Source organism: Amblyraja radiata, chromosome 1 (genome assembly GCF_010909765.2).
Source record: "Amblyraja radiata isolate CabotCenter1 chromosome 1, sAmbRad1.1.pri, whole genome shotgun sequence".
NCBI classification, from domain to species: domain Eukaryota; kingdom Metazoa; phylum Chordata; class Chondrichthyes; order Rajiformes; family Rajidae; genus Amblyraja; species Amblyraja radiata.
Window position 1 is genome coordinate 110,773,076 of NC_045956.1, and position 16,627 is coordinate 110,789,702.

General features: G+C 42.9%; 1 protein-coding gene across 7 annotated transcripts in view; it reads left to right on the forward strand.

Annotated features, from left to right (window-relative positions):
* Positions 1-16,627, forward strand: part of cep135 (centrosomal protein 135) — a 120,647-nt gene that overhangs the window by 64,419 nt on the left and 39,601 nt on the right. For 6 of the 7 annotated variants that reach the window (XM_033029058.1, XM_033029025.1, XM_033029032.1 and 3 more), the window contains 4 exons: positions 411-566; positions 1,770-1,913; positions 5,930-6,007; positions 10,151-10,302. In XM_033029058.1, the coding sequence (XP_032884949.1) occupies positions 411-566; positions 1,770-1,913; positions 5,930-6,007; positions 10,151-10,302 (530 nt within the window). The remainder of the gene's footprint in view (positions 1-410; positions 567-1,769; positions 1,914-5,929; positions 6,008-10,150; positions 10,303-16,627) is intronic. The other variant, XM_033029050.1, reaches the window with a different exon arrangement.

The following is a 16,627-nucleotide window of genomic DNA, read 5'->3' on the forward strand; positions in this document are numbered from 1 at the left end:
GGTTTTACCCAAGTACAATCAGACAGATATAGGCAACAGTAGATTGACACATGTCACCGTGCTAACGAGGTGTGACAAATTGTTCATTATTTATATTGGCAGCAGAGTAAAAGTGAAATGTAAGTTCTTCTTTTCTGAAGTTTCAATAATTACCTTTGTTCCAATTCTAATTCAGCAATATCTTTTTTTCTAACTGATAAAATTTGTTAATAAATCTTCAATTTCTTAGTCTGTGGGAGACATTCACAAAATCGTTCAAAAGCCTTTGGCAGTGGCGCGCTGTCAAATTACATCAGCGTGTTGTGGAATCTTCGATGGACACTGCCTGAAGCCCAGATGATCTTGGTTATTATGTTTTTAGAAACCATACTTAATGCCAGCATTAATACAATGTTTTTTTCCTACTACAGAGCAGCAGCCTTAGTTCTGAACTGTTGCAAGTTATCAGAGAACGGGATGAGTTGCAGTCAGTGCTCGACAAATTTGAGCAACACATGGCAGAGATCCAATCAAATGTCAAGGTGCTGACGTCAGAGCGAGACAAATTGCTTATGATGTATGAACAGGTAAATGTGAATTTTACATTTATATTTGTTAATACTGTATATCCATTAAGCTTGCTTATCATAATTAGTCCAATTATAAACAGATTGGTCGCTTATTTTCTAAAGTATGCCACTTTTAACTTGCACACCATGCTTGCACCTGAGGCACATGAGAGATCATGACTAAGGATGTTCAGATCTGTGAAAAGCCTTTGGTAAGCCATCAAACACTTGGTTTCATGAGATCTCATCATTCATTTTAGGGACTATAACTATAATTTAACTATAAATGATAACTTTATTTTGTATCTAATGCACACAGTAGATTCGTTTTGATCTCATCAATGTTCTGAAGACTTGCAGCAAGATAGTTTCTTACTTTACACCCCCTCTGCCCTTGCTCTCCCTCCCTCTTGCTCTCCCTCCCTCTGCCCTCCATACTCCTTCCCTCTGCCCTCCCTCAGTCTCCCCGCAATTCCTCCCTCCGTCCTTTCTCCCTGCTCTCTCTCCTTTTCTATTACTGTCCCTGGCTGCAAGCCAACTATTGATTTTTCTCTGCACCACAATCCATCTCACGGCATACAGGATTTGCTGGTCGCCACAGGGGAGAGTCCTGAAGGAGAGTGTTTTATTTAACAAAACTCCCAGTAATACACAGTCATCCTCACAAATTATTTCAATCCTGGCTAGTAATTTGGTGGTTGACATGGACTCTGTTTAGTTCTGAAAGTTAAATCCTATGTGGTTTAACAGCAAGTGAAAGTTGGATCCAAATTTTGTAGATGTAGAAGTTGTGGTTTATATTTTGTGAATAAGAATGCACGGCAGCTACCAACAGCTAGCCCTGTGTTAACGTGCATTCCCTTTCGATGAACTAACAATGCCGCATAGTTTCAGGATCCCAGCCTCTCTGAAAGAATTGTGTGAATGTGAACAATTTTTAATGTCAAAATTTAAATATTGTGATTTTCTTTTTTTAATAACTCAAGCCCACATTTGTTGTCCAGATATCAGCATATCAAACTCTTCCACAGCTTATTACAGGGAACAATGGATGCAATATGCCCTGTGCCTCAACTCCCAAGGGACCATTTACATCCATTGTACATCAGCAATACTGTGCACCATTTTGCATGTTAAGATGCTAGCTTTAATAAACAATTTATATAATTTGATTTGAAAAGTACTGATTCTATAATATCCTGAAATGGGAATTGATTCCAGAATCAAGATGAATTGAACAAATTAAAAAAGGAAGTACTAATATCACCAATATGTAAAATGCGTGTGGAAGATGAAAGGGAAGAAGCTAAAGCAGAACTGAAGAGAATGACAGCTGAGAGAGACGGATTGAGGGAGAGAGTGAAGGTAATTAATCTAAGAGTGGTTGCGTGAAACTGGCATATTGATCGGGAGATATAAGTTCCTATCTCAAGTGGACAACTGGTGAATTTAAATTCTAGTAATATAAATACATTTGTAATACAGAAAATCCTGCGACTGTCAGTAATGAAAACAATGAAATTGCTGAATTGTTATTTAAATTAAAAAAACATTATTTAGGATGGGGATTAAACACCATAACTCTTTATATCCATGTCCCATGAAAGAATAAATCAAGACGACTCCTGCATTGCATTACTAGAAAATTATCCGTTTCAAATCTTTGTAAAATGTCAAATTTTACATCCATTGAGATTGACAAGTAGCACTTAAACTTTCAGACATCATGGGAGGTAAATAATGTGGAAAACGCTTGAGGGGGGAAAATAGCTATTAGAAAAATCAACATATTTTATGCTTTAATTAAGCATCAACAAATGCAAGTTGAAATAAATACAATTTGACAAAATTTGCTGTTTTGTAATTTGTATTCAGTTTTTGTTAGTGATTTGTGAATTTCACAAAGGTAAATTATCATAATCTGAACAGCTGTAACGTTGTGATTGCGAATAAAAACGTTCAATTTAAATTGGGAAAGTGCATGGATATTTTTTGAATCTTCAAAAAATTACATTTAATGGCCACCAGAGGGACCTTCCTTAGATATCATGCTATTAGACAACGTGGATCATTGGTTTTAATTTAATTCTTTATGTTCCAAAATTTCTATCATAGTAAATGTTTATCCAATTTAATGTTTTAATTCTGAAGAGGTTGCATTTGCACTATATTCCATATTTTTGTTGAGCATATTTTTCTCTGAATTCATCGATTCACTAAAATATCAGGCATTCTTCTTCTGCAGTTGTATAGGGCTCTGGTGAGACCACATCTGGAGTATTGTGTACAGTTTTGGTCTCCTAATTTGAGGAAGGACATCCTTGTGATTGTGGCAGTGCAGCATAGGTTCACGAGATTGATCCCTGGGATGGCGGGACTGTCATATCACGAAAGATTGAAAAGACTAGGCTTGTATTCACTGGAGTTTAGAAGGATGAGGGGGTATCTTATAGAAACATATAAAATTATAAAAGGACTGGACAAGTTAGATGCAGGAAAAATGTTCCCAATGTTGGGCGAGTCCAGAGCCAGGGGCCACAGTCTTAGAATAAAGGGGAGGTCATTTAAGACTGAGGTGAGAAAAATCTTTTTCACCCAGAGAGTTGTGAATCTATGGAATTCCCTGCCACAGAGGGCAGTGGAGGCCAAATCACTGGATGGATTTAAGAGAGAGTTTGATAGAGCTATAGGGGCTAGTGGAGTCAAGGGATATGGGGAGAAGGCAGGCACGGGTTATTGATAGGGGAAGATCAGCCATGATCACAATGAATGGCGGTGCTGGCTCGAAGGGCCGAATGGCCTCATCCTGCACCTTTTTTCTATGTTTCTATATTCTGACAAGGCTTTTAGAGAATTGTATTTTTGAATTGAATTGAATACATTTATTAGCCAAGTATGTATACATGCAAGGAATTTGCCTTGGTGCTTTGCAACAACATGATATATAGTAGACAATTAAAAGTAAAACATAATTTAAACACTTGAAGAAAGAAATAAAATATTGCAGAGCAAAAGGAAGCTACAGACTTTTGGCTGTTGAGTAGAGCTACTGCTCGTGGAACAAAGCTGTTTATATGTCTGGCTGTTGGTGGCTTTGACAGTCCAGAGTGGCCTTCCAGTGGGAAGTGCTTCAAAGAGTATGTGGCCAGGGTGAGAGGGATCAGAGATGATTGTGGCCTTCAATACAACACAATCCATCTTCCTTCTCTACTACTACAAGAAGCACTAATTCTGCTATACTTACAAGTGAAAATACCCATTGGTTTACAAGATGATACAGTCAAAGGCACTAAATCCAGAATAGGAACACAAGGAAGTGCATCTGCTGATATCTATGCTGAAATCCAGAATGAACTGCATCTGTTGTTTGAAGGATAGTGCATAAAACAAGTTTGTAAATTCAGTTTCTAGTGGGTACAACCCCTTCAAGAGTTTGCACCAAACTTTGTCCAGAGATGCTGCCTGACCTGCTAATTACTCGAACACTTTTAGGCCATTCTCACGTTGCGAGTTGAGACAAGAGGTACCCCGAGTGAAAGACTTGTGGTTGTGTACGAGATTGCAAGTGTATGATCAAGAGTTTAACCGAGTTCCCACGGATATGACAAGTTTGCCGTTTACTTGTCATTTCTGCGATGTTCCAAGTTCGTCTCCCGAGTTACTCTTGAGCCAATCCTGATTGAAGGTTTGTTTTAATAAGCAACAGTGTTATGTTTTAATAAGCAACAGTGTTAAAGAAGACCTCTCCATCATGTGGCTTTGTTTTAAAGATATAATTCAGAGCGGCCGCATCTATTGATGTGACCTACAAAGGGAAAATGCGCACCATCCAGTGCCAGAGCAGTTATACTTATGATTTGTTTGAAACACACAGGTTTGATATGTTTTAATTGAATTTACTGCCATGTCTACACACTGCGGGGAGACGGGAGATTAAATCTTTGAATGTGGACGGATGTGCACATCAGATTGTTGTGAGACGGAACTCAGGGTTCGCCTCCTGAGTTGCTTCGGTGCCCAGGCGTGAGTTGAGATGGAGAGAGGGTGGGAGGGGGGGAGGGGCGTCATTAATCTGTCTGGGGTGACATGGCTCTTGGGTTAGGCTGGGATCATTCTCTGCGGGGTGATCTTAGTGCGGGAGACAAGTGTAGGATAGGTGTACTGACTGTGTGGGCAGAACTTTGGAAGTGATTGCCCACCAGTCTCAAAAGCCGCTGTGTCTCCCTGTCCCTGGGATAGTAGGGGGCGATCAAACAGCACAATACCCCCCTCCCCCTCCACGCCAACACGAAGGGCAACGATCCCAAGGCTTTAGCGTCAGAAACAGCGGGCAGGCGACAATCACCTGCTATTACGCGAGAGAGATCATGCACTGTTGTAGGTCTCCTTTGCACGTCGATGTTTCTGTCTTTCTCCACTCATTGTTGGCCCTATCTATCACCACCCCCACCTACACCCCTCTGCTTCTCGGCCATGTGTGTGACCCCTTCCCTCCCCCCTCCAGCTCCCCGCCCATTGCACCGGCGCGGGGGCTTTGCACTGTCTTCACGTCGACGATGCCAGCAGGTCGATGCCAGTCGCACCGGGGCAGTCGCTCCCTTCAGTTTCCCAGGGGGTCCAACAATGAGTGGAGAAAAACAGAAACACCGACGTGCAAAGGAGATCTACAACAGTGCATGATCTCTCTCGCGTTATGGCAGATGATTGTCGCTGATAAACTGAAGGGATCCACAATCTGCTGCTGCCTGCCCGCTGAGTTAAAGAGTTCCCACGGTAGACTCACGATACACTAAGGTAAACGCACGTGCCACTACGTTATTACAACGAGTTAAAATGTTTCAATTCTTAACCACAAGAGTAAAATTGACTCGTGGAAAATTTCAAACATGTTTGATTTTTTGCAAGAGTCGACAAGTTACACGAGTACCTGCCGTTAGCGCCACGATGCACTACGTTGCGTTCACGAATGCCGTAAGCTAATCGTACGTTATTACCACGAGGTTTAACTCGGGTTACCTCTTGTGTCAACTCGCAACGTGAGAATGGCCTTTTTGTGTCTATCTTACGCACAGGTTGTATGGTTCCTGAGAAGTCACAGAATACATGGCTTGATAAATGGGAGATAGATCAGCGCTGTCAATACCCTTTTATGGTTACTGCTGATGCATATTATTGAGCCAAACTAGATCTGGCAGTCCCACTTAACCCCATAATTAACACAGAAATTGATACATGGAAAGTCTAAAATCTAAAAGTTTTTAAATAAAGTTGATGTGGAAATATTTTTTCCTAATCTTGAGTACAGATAAATTTTATTCAAAAATGAAAATGTAATGGATTAGTTTGAATTGTACCAATGTTCATTTTATTTTTTTTACTAGGCCATTCTAGAAACAGCCGATTTAAACACGAAACAGATGGAGCAACAGATATCACATTTAGAAAATAAAGTATGTGAAGTAAGTATCTTAAGGAATGCAATGTTAATGATGGTTTCATGAATAACCTTGAATGTATTTTATCCTCTAAAAACTTTAACACAGAATTTATACTGTAATGGCCACTAAAAAGAACATCTGTTGTACATAAAGTCGAGCGGTGGAGAATGTTATATAAAGCTATCTTGCAATGCAACAAACTGGTTTAGACAATAGATAATAGGTGCAGTAGGCCCTTCGAGCCAGCACCGCCATTCACTGGCTGATCATCCACAATCAGTATCCCGTTAATGCCTTCTCCCCATATCACTTGACTCCGCTATCTATAACTCTTTTGAAATCATCCAAGGGAATTGGCCTCCACTGCCTTCCGTGGCAGAGAATTCCACAGACTCACAACTCTGGGTGAAAAAGTTTTTCCTCATCTCCGTTCTAAATGGCCTAAAATGGCCTTATTCCTAAACTGTGGCCCCTGGTTCTGGACTCCCCCAACGTCGGGAACAAGTTTCCTGACTCTAGCGTGTCCAATCCCTTAATAATCTTTTATGTTTCAATAAGATAACCTCTCATCCTTCTAAATTCCAGTGTATACAAGCCCAGTCGCTCCATTCTTTCAACATATGACAGTCTCGCCATCCCGGGAATTAACCTTTTGAACCTACGCTGCACTCCCTCAACAGCAAGAATGCCCTTCCTCAAATTTGGAGACCAAAACTGCACACAATACTCCAGTTGTGGTCTCACCAGAGCCCTGTACAACTTCAGAAGGACCTCTTTGCTCCTGTACTCAACTACTCTTGTTATGAAGGCCAACATATCATTAGCTTTCTTCACTGCCTGCTGTACCTGCATGCTTACTTTCAGTGATTGATGAATAAGGATACCCAGATCTCGTTGTACTTCCCCTTTTCACCATGACAACTTTTATAATTTGACACCATTCAGATAATAATCTGCCTTCCTGTTCTTGCCACCAAAGTGGATAACCTACATTTATCCACATTAAACTGCATCTACCATGCATCTGCCCACTCCCCCAACCTGTCAAGTTACCGTGCATCCTCATAGCATCCTCCTCACAGTTCACACTGCCACCCAGCTTTGTGTCATCTGCAAATTTGCTGATGTCACTTTTAATCATTTATCTAAATCATTAATGTATGTTTTAAATAGCTGCGGTCCCAGCACCGAGCCTTGTGGTACCCCACTAGTCACTGCCTGCCATTCTGAAAGGGACCCGTTAATCCCTATTCTTTGTTTCCTGCCTGCCAAACAATTTTCTATCCATGTCAGTACCCTATCCCCAATACCATGTGACCTAATTTTCTACTAATCTCCTATGTGGGACCTTATCAAATGCTTTCTGAAAGTCCAGGAACACTACATCCACTGGCTCTCTCTTGTCCATTTTCCTAGTCACATCCTCAAAAAATTCCAGAAGATTTCCCCTAACTGAAGGAAATTCACATTAGGCAGGAAATTGTGTTCGGTAGACTGATGGGACTGAAGGCCGATAAATCCCCAGGGCCTGACATCAGTGGTGGGGAAGATGCTGGAGTCAAGTAGGGGAAATCTTCTGGAATTGTTTCACTAAAACTATAATTTTGGTGTTCAGAAATCACAATGTTTGGCATCCAACCCCACTTACATATTCCCTTTAAACTCACTGAGGCCCCACTCCCACATTCCCTTTAAACTCAAGATAGACACAAGGCTCTGGAGTAACTCAACAGGTCAAGAGTCTGAAGAAGGGTTCCGACCCAAAACATCACCCACCTTTCTCTCCAGAGATGCTGCATGACCGCTGAGTTACTCCAACACTTTGTGTCTATCTTCGGTAAAAAACAGCAACTGCAGTTCCTTCCTACACTTCCATTTAAACTCACTGGGGTCTCACTTCCAAATTTTATACTCACATGGGCCCTGTTTTTTTATTACTATCTCAGCTGAGTTTCATTAAGAAATAATTGTCATGTCATACAATACAATACAATACAATACAATTCAATTTATTGTCATTTGGACCCCTTGAGGTCCAAACGAAATGTCGTTTCTGCAGCCATACATTACAAAAACAAAAAGACCCGAGACACAACACAGTTTACACAAACATCCATCACATCGTTGTGATGGAAGGCAAAAAAAACTTATCTCTCCACTGCACTCTCCCCCCCGATGTCAGAGTCAGAGTCAAAGTCAAAGCCCCCGGCTGGCGATGGCGATTGTCCCGTGGCCATTAAAGCCACGCCGGGTGATGCAAGGTCGCACACCGGGTCTTGTTGTTAGAGCCCCCGGCGTGCGCTCGCAAAGTCCCGCGGCCATTCCAAGCCGCGCGGGGCGGTGCTGTAAGGCCCCGCTCCAGGTGCTCTTCAACCCTGCAACTCGGGCGGGAGAAGTCGCCGTTGCGGAAGCCCCGAAAAGCGGTCTCCTAGCAGGGACCCGCGGGCTCCCAGTGCCGCCGTCCGCCAAACCCGCAGTTGCAGCCTCCGAATCTCCGGGCGTCGGGTCGCTGCAGCGCTCCACCACCGCTCCACCCGCTCCGGACTCGGCCAGCCCCGTGACGGTGAGGTGAGTAGTCGGCAGCTCCGCAGCTGGAACCCCAGGTCGTTCCTGTTGGAGGCCGCTCCACGTTGCAGCCCCAACGACAACGGAGACCCAACAAAGAAAAGGTCGGGTCTCCCGTGCAGGGAGAGATTTTAAAGTTACCCCCTCCCCCCCACCCCACCCCTACCCCCCCACACACATACGAGTAACCTTATTTTTCTCAGCTGTATTATTTGCCGGTCAGGTGCCACCTCACAGGATACATTTGTGTTTGAACCCCCGCCATTAAATACCCAGTATTATTGTGTACCACATTTAGAGCCTACCTACTGATCAGCAATCCTCTCTAGCTGGTCAGTTGCCAGTTCTTAGACTCCGCTATTCCTTGGTACAGGCACCAGCAAGTGGCTTCCACAAGGAAACCAACTCCCAAATGATTGTAAAATGTACTGTTGGGCTTCCCTGAGCACAAGTTGAGCCCCTGCCCCTGCCCCAGAATGACAGACCTGTTGTGCTTTGTGAACAAAAGCTATCAACAATTAAAATATAAAAAATATTTGAAATCAATACACTAGAACACTGTTAAACTGGTACCTTGCTAAGTGTATAGGGTATGTTCTCCTGGATGTGAGTGCTCATTAAAACAATGCTAAAAAGCATAATTACTGCATGTGTTAATAGAGCTGCTATGCCTTTGACACTGGCACAAACTCGTGTCTGCTGCTGCGCTTTGCCCTGTCGAGTATCGTTGAAGATTCGCTTCTCCTCTAGTGCTCTTGCAACAATGTAATGTCATCACTGCACAGTGAGGGACAATGCTCAGTGACTGCCTGTGATGGCTGGGGCAGATGTGGCCGTTCAACTCCAAGGTATGGGGCTTTGGACTGTATCCTAAGCAACATAGTAATGCTGCCAGTTTTGGGGACTGATAGCACCTGCTCCATGAGTTGCAACTCACCCACGTTGGGTGTTCAAAAACAAGTGCACTGTAGGATGCTTATAGGATCAGCTCTCTTGAATTTAAAACAAATTGTCCATATTTTCAGTACGTTGTAATAGTACAGATGCAAATGTAGAAATTATTTAACATTGGCTGTGTAACGTGTGTGGCTGTGTAAAATTGGCAATTTCCCTCCTGGGATAAATAAAGTTATATTGTATCACATCGTGTCTGTTATTGTAAAGGCTGCCTTATCAAGTGAAGACATTTTCAAATTTGTGATAGTCTCAAATTCAACTGCCACTAATTATAGTGAAGAAAGCATCAATTGTTATTTTAATTGAAAAGATATCCATTCATTGTCTAATACACAATAACTGCTTATATGTGTATTGTTGCTTGATAGCTCTTGATACGAGATATTAATCATTTACATTTTTTGCACCTTTGGTTTCACATTGTTGATTTCTCTTGTGGTTTGAAGGACCCCTTAGCTTCTTGCCTGTTATGAGAACCAACAGTTATTCTTCATGGAACCACCAGCACTTCTTGGGAAAATGCAGGCCAACCTTTTCAAATTACTTTTTTTTTTCCAGATTCTTGTATCTTGTGAGATGCCTTGTTTAAATGTAGAGTGGTCCACAAAGGCAAATAGTTAAAGTGTATTTTATTTTTTACAGCTTGATAATAAATGCTTTGCCTTCAAGAAGAAAGTAACAACACAAATGGAAGATATAGCAACACTTGAAGAAAAGACCAAGTTTCAGTCACAAAAACTCTTGCAATCAAATGATGATGCTTCTCACCTGAAGGCAGAGCTGAGTTCATTTAGGTGAGTGTTATTTTTGTGGTTTAGCATTTGTAGGTAAGCCCTGAAATAGCCAATGCTAATTTCCTGAGTTAATCTCTGTTATATATAGATTCTTGGCCAATAAATTCCACCAAATCTCAGAAAGTCAAACATAAATGTGAGACAAATAATATCTTTGAAGTTACATTGAGTATCCATTGCAACATAATTACGTTCCCTAGTGATGAATTAGTTGAGAGCAAAGATACTAGAGGAGATCTTTGGTTGAGAGTGGCGGCCAAATTAACTTGTTCGAAACTGACTTGCACAATGGAGCTCATAAATTGATTGAAGATGACACAAATCATCAAGCACAATAACAAATTTGGATGGAAGGTTTGTTTGCCTTTTGTCACTATTTGGTTCAGGTTTTTTTGTATAGTTTCACCCTTTTGCCCTTGAGGGCCTTAAGCCCCTTTCCCACTGTACAAGGTAATTCAAGAGTTCTCCCGAGTTTTCCTGTGATTCGAACTCGGAGAATGTCCGTAGCGGGTCCGTAGGAGTTCGTGGATGTCTCGTAATGCTAACGGTAGGTACTCGGGACATCCGGTAAACTCGTGACGTTTCTTCATCACTGCAAAAAATGCCCACGAGTAAGAAAAAATACTCGTGATGAAATTTTTAAAAACTTTTTACTTGTACGAGCCGGTACGAGACATCCACAAACTCCCACGGACCCGCTACGGAAATTCTCCGAGTTCGAATCGGGAAAACTCAGGAGAACTCTTGAATTACCTCGTACAGTGGGACAGGGACTTTACCTTAAACTAGAAGCTGTGCATTCTATCATTTACCCATGGTGCAAGATTTCAGCTACAACACGCATTGGTTATGCGTGCAATATAATCTATTCCTGTATGTAGTCAATTATTTCATTATTCGCACTTCCTTCTCTTGTCAGATCCCTGCTTGTATAGCATCTAAACTCCTCTTTATACCTTTGTGAACAACTTGCTTAGCAGCATGGAAATATGAGCCAGACATAAGCTTCATAATTTTTTTCTTTCATGCATAATATTGTAGCTTCTCCAACATGATTATTAGTGGCGCAGATTGTATGCCTGATAAGGAAAGTAAAAGCTTTAGGTTTAAGTTGTTAATTGAAAAAACCTTAAACTACAGGAATGAGAGAGCTATAAAAAACAAGAAAGGACTTGTTCAGAACCTGGCAATAACTCTAATATTAGATTAGATTAGATTAAACTTTATTAATCCCCTTATTCAGGGAAATTCTGATGTCCTTGCAGCACACTAATAAAAATACAACATAGATTCAAAAAGAAGTTCAACACAAAAACATCCCCCCACAGTGATTCCCACTGTGGGGGAAGGCACAAAGTCCAGTCCCCATCCTCTTGTCCACCCAAAGTCGGGCCTATTGAGGCCTCCACAGTCGCCGCCACGGCGCCCGATGTTCTCGCCGGGTGATGGTGCTTCGGCGTCGGGAGAACCCCCAGCGGCTTGGGGTGCCAGGAACGGCCGCCTTCCCACCGAAGACCGCGGCTTCCAAGCCAACAGACCGCGCCGGACGGAGCTCCGCACACTGGCGATCACAGCAAGAGATCCCAGGCTCCGGGATGTAAAGTTCAACGTCGCAGCTGGCCGCTCCACAGAACCGCGGCTCCACAATGTTCTTATCGGCGGTCCCAGCATACTGGAGTCCCAGCGCGGCGATCCAGGAAAGGCATCGCCCGCTCCGCAATAGCGCTCTAGCGCTGCGCCGCCGCCAAAGCCGATGTTCTGCGCTGCCGCCAAAGCCGATGTTCTGGCCAGGTCCCCTCAGGGAAACGTCGCTCCAGGACCCACTGGTAGGCCGCAAGGACAGGTCGAAGTCGTTGCTCGGAGGAAGGCAACCCCTCCGACCAGGTAGGGACTCGAAAAGCAGTTTCCCCCTTCCCCCCCACCACCCCCCACACATAAAAAGATTAGGCCCCCTGACTACACACTCAACGTACTAAAAATAATAAAAAAGAAGGGGAAAAAAACGGACAGCTGCAGGACAGGCAGCCGTTCAGGACAGCGCCTCCTCCGGAATATGCAGTCAGTACAGGAAGGAGGGGAAAAAAATGATGCCGGCGTGTGCTAGTGAAGGTGTTTAATCAAACACCAGAAGGGCAAGTTCTTCATACAGAAGGTGGGAGGTATATGGAACTACCCACCAGCCGAAATGGTAGTTGCACGTACCATGACAACTTTTAAAAAACATTTGTATGAACAAGTTGGTCTGATGGGCTGTTCCCATGCTGTATATAATTTAGTTTTGGAGATAATGCGTGGAAACAGGCCCTTCAGCCCACAGAATCCCCGCTGACCAGTGACCCTCGCACACTAACACTCCTACACAAACTAGGGATAGTTTACAATAATACCAAGCCAATTAACCTACATCTGTGGGAGGAAACTAGAGATCCCGGAGAAAACCCACGCAGGTCATGGGAAGAACGTGTCACTGTTTTCACAAGATAATGTGCAATCAATGAACAGTTATATAGTAAACCATAAATGTATGCATTGTAAGTGAACACTGTAAGTAGTAAGGTACACAAAAATGCTGGAGAAACTCAGCGGGTGCAGCAGCATCTATGGAGCGAAGGAAATAGGCGACGTTTCGGACCGAAACCCTTCTTCAGACTGAAGCAAAATATTAAGCAAAAGGAAAGACAACCCCTGTAAGTAGTAACCCTGGAATTCTAATAAACTAGCACTTTCTGACACTATTGCTTTATAAAATTAAAAGGTTGCATTTACATAACATCTTTAACTTTTGCAAGCTCTTCCAAAATACTTCAGCAAATTAATTATTTGAAGTGCAGTTGTTATATAAACCAGCATAGTTGTTCATTTGCATACAATGAATATGAATATCATTTGATCTGCTTCAGTGGTATTGTTGGATTGATAAATATTAAGCAAAAGGAAGACAACCCCTGTTCATCATTGAACTACTGTAAAGTCTCCTTTATTCACCTGGAAAGTTTCAAAAGACATTGTAGTTATTGAGATTATCTCACTTGGTGCTGTGATTTGATTTGGGCAAAAGAGCTATCTTTAACCCATAATGACACTTAAAATTAAATCTAAGCAAGATTAAGCAGATATATTTAACAAGGCTATTCATATTGTACTTTGTTTCAAAAATAATCACCTACCTTGTGCTCGGAAGTAACACTCATGATTTGTACTGTGTCTATGATGAGAGGTTTTAGATCACAAAATTAATTTATGATTAATTATGGTGCATTGCTAAAGACAGTTTTTGACAGTTTTGAGCTTGAATACAAGCAATCAAAATAAAGTTTAATGTTGATTCATAAGAAACTGCAGATGCTGTAATCTTGTTCAAAGTACTCAGCAGGTCAGACAACATCTGAGGAGGGAATGGACAGCCCCTTCTCCCGACCTAAAATGCCATCTGACCACTCCCACTGGATGATGCCTGACCTGCTGAGTTCCTCCATCACTATGTGTTTTGATTAGGGCTTGACGTTAACTGGACGTTTCTCTCAGAATAATCTTGAACTGTGCAAAATAGATGAATTAGGTATCACGATGGCAATATCAAGTTTAAAAAGCTTTGTGTAACTACACACAAATTAAATGTGAAGTTCATAGCTTAATGATCTTTAGTTGTTTTAGTTGTTGACAGCACCTTATTCCATTTTCTAGACCCACGCACTAACCTCTCAAATGCAATTCAAGATATCGAGAGTAAAAATAAAACTATCCTATTTCCATAACACTGAATAACAGATGGCAAGAGTCCTGGTCCACATAATACAGTATGTGTGCTCCATCTGGTATGACTGTGTGCAATAGGGCTGTTAACAATTTACGTTAACCACCATGCTGGCAAGCTATAAATATATATGAATAGAAATGAAAGTCTCAACATTTCACAAAGTGGGACGATTCTCTTGTCACTCAGCTGGCCAAACCTTTGTGCTGGTTTCAATGACTGAAGAATATTAAAAAGTATGAAAGAACTGTATGTTTATTTTGCACTGAATTTGCACACTGTTTATCCAGAAATAGTGATAGGGTATACTTACATGTTACGAAGTAGATGGACCTGCAAATAGTGCGAAATAAACAATGCAAAGAAAATGCCAGGATGGTTGAAATTAAAGTAAAATTATATCAAAGATATAACAGAATTAACAGATTGTATAATAGTTGATGCCTTGTGAGTTTTTGCATGAGTTATTTTCATTAAGTTATTAATTTCTTGCTGCCGTTATGACAACGGACTTGGAGATCAATGGAAAGAAAAATGTTTTGTGATATTTTATTTTAGAGAAGGTATTACAGACTGGGGTTCAATGGGACTTAGAGAGCAAGAATGTCCAGAAACCAACGTTTGAGGAATGGGATTAATTGCTTGCCTCTGCCCTGGCTCATTTGGTGAAACCTTTATTTATACTCAGCGGCCTCATTGACAGAAATATTCTTAGGCCTGGGCAACTCAAAAAGATGAAACCAAAGGTAAATTAAACTATTTAAGTTTCAGCTTGTAAGCGCCCAATGAATAGGAGATCATGTGGAAAAAAATAATCCCAATGATGCATAGCGATCAGTGAAAGGAGGGCAGACAGCAGACAATACAAGTAAAGCAATGTGGGCCAGGTGGTAAACAGCATAAGAGTATGTGACGCCAGTTCAGGATTCCTGATTGCTTTGTAGATTGACATTCCTGATGGCTTTGCGAGGATTGTAGCGAGCTTTCCTGTACTGCTCAGGATTGCTTGACTTGTACACTTGGCCTTCACCTGGGAATGGACTTCAAGGTTCATCCATGGTTTGGGTAACACATGGATGGTCTTCTTCAGCATGTACTCCTTTGTGCACTTGCTGATGGAGCCAGTCACGCCAGTGGCCTACTCATTCTGGTTGGCTGCAGTCGCGTAGGATGTAACCAGTTTCCGCAGAGCAGCACTGAACAACTTGCTGCCTCATCTTCCTGCTTCAGTTTTGTTTAAAGGCAGTGAAGAAAAGCACGGCTAAATGATCAGATTTCCCAAAATATGGCCTGGAAATGGAGCAGAGGGTGTTTTTTTATGGATGTGTAGCAGTGGTCGAGGGTGTTCTGGCCTCTGGTGGGCACGAGATATGCTGATAGCATTTTGATAGCACACCTTTCAGGTTGGCTTGATTGAAGTCCCCAGCTTTGGGGTGTTTTGTTTCAAGGCTATTGGTAATGGAGTACAGTTCATTCAGGGCAAACTTGACCTCAGCATGGGGAGAGATGGAGACTGCTATCACAATAGCTGGGGTGAATTCCAGTAGCAGGTAGCAGGGACGGCACTTCATAGTTAGATATTCCTGGTCTGGGGAGCATGAGCTCACCAAGACCACCACCACTGTGCACCAGAAGGTATTGATTTGGAACTGTAACATAACCTCCCAACTTCTGTACTTGATACTCTGACTGATGATGGCCAATGTACCAACAGCCTTCTTGACCATCCTATCTACCCCAATTTCAAGAAACTATGCACCTGCACTCTGAGATCCCTCACACTAATCAGCATTAAACTTCAATAACCATTCCTCAGCCCACCTGCTGGATCAAGATATTGCTTTGGTGTCATTTGCAAACTTGCGAATCATGCAAACTTGTGAATATAGCAGGAATTCGCAGGAGTCTAGCCAGGAATTAGTCGGAACACGAAGTTGTGTGAACTAAACATATTTATTATTATTACAGTGCTGCTCCCTACTCCTCAAATAGGCACGGGCGTTGCCCGACCTTAAATACCCCCGGGTCAACCCCCTGACCTGCGCCTCCCACACCGAGACACCTAACTCCTCCCTCCAGAGCCGAGGGTGTGCTCTGTCCGTGGCCTACCACAGTACCCCCCCCCCCCCAACCCTCCCCGAACCAGAGGCACCGAAACGGACGGGATGCCAAACGAGGCAGCCAGATCGCGTAGATACGTCCCCACGCACAGGGGACTTGCCTGGTCCAGAATAATTCAAGGGGACCCGGGACGGCGGGCGCCCGCGACGGGGAGGTTAAGCCACCTGTACTTGCTTGCTCAGGTCCCGATGGGCTGGCTTTAAACGAGCCACAGATACAGTTTCTTGCCGGTACCCCATGTCCAAGACGAATGTCGTGTACCCGTGCCACAGCACCTGAAAGGGACCTTCATATGGGCGCTGCAAGGGCGACCTGTGGGCGTCACGGTGCAGAAAGACGTACGGACAGTCCACCAGTGCCGGTGGCACATGGGATGGGACCACCCCATGACGAGACGTCGGGACGGGAGCCAGGGCGCCAACCCTCCCCCACAAGCGCACCAACACAGAT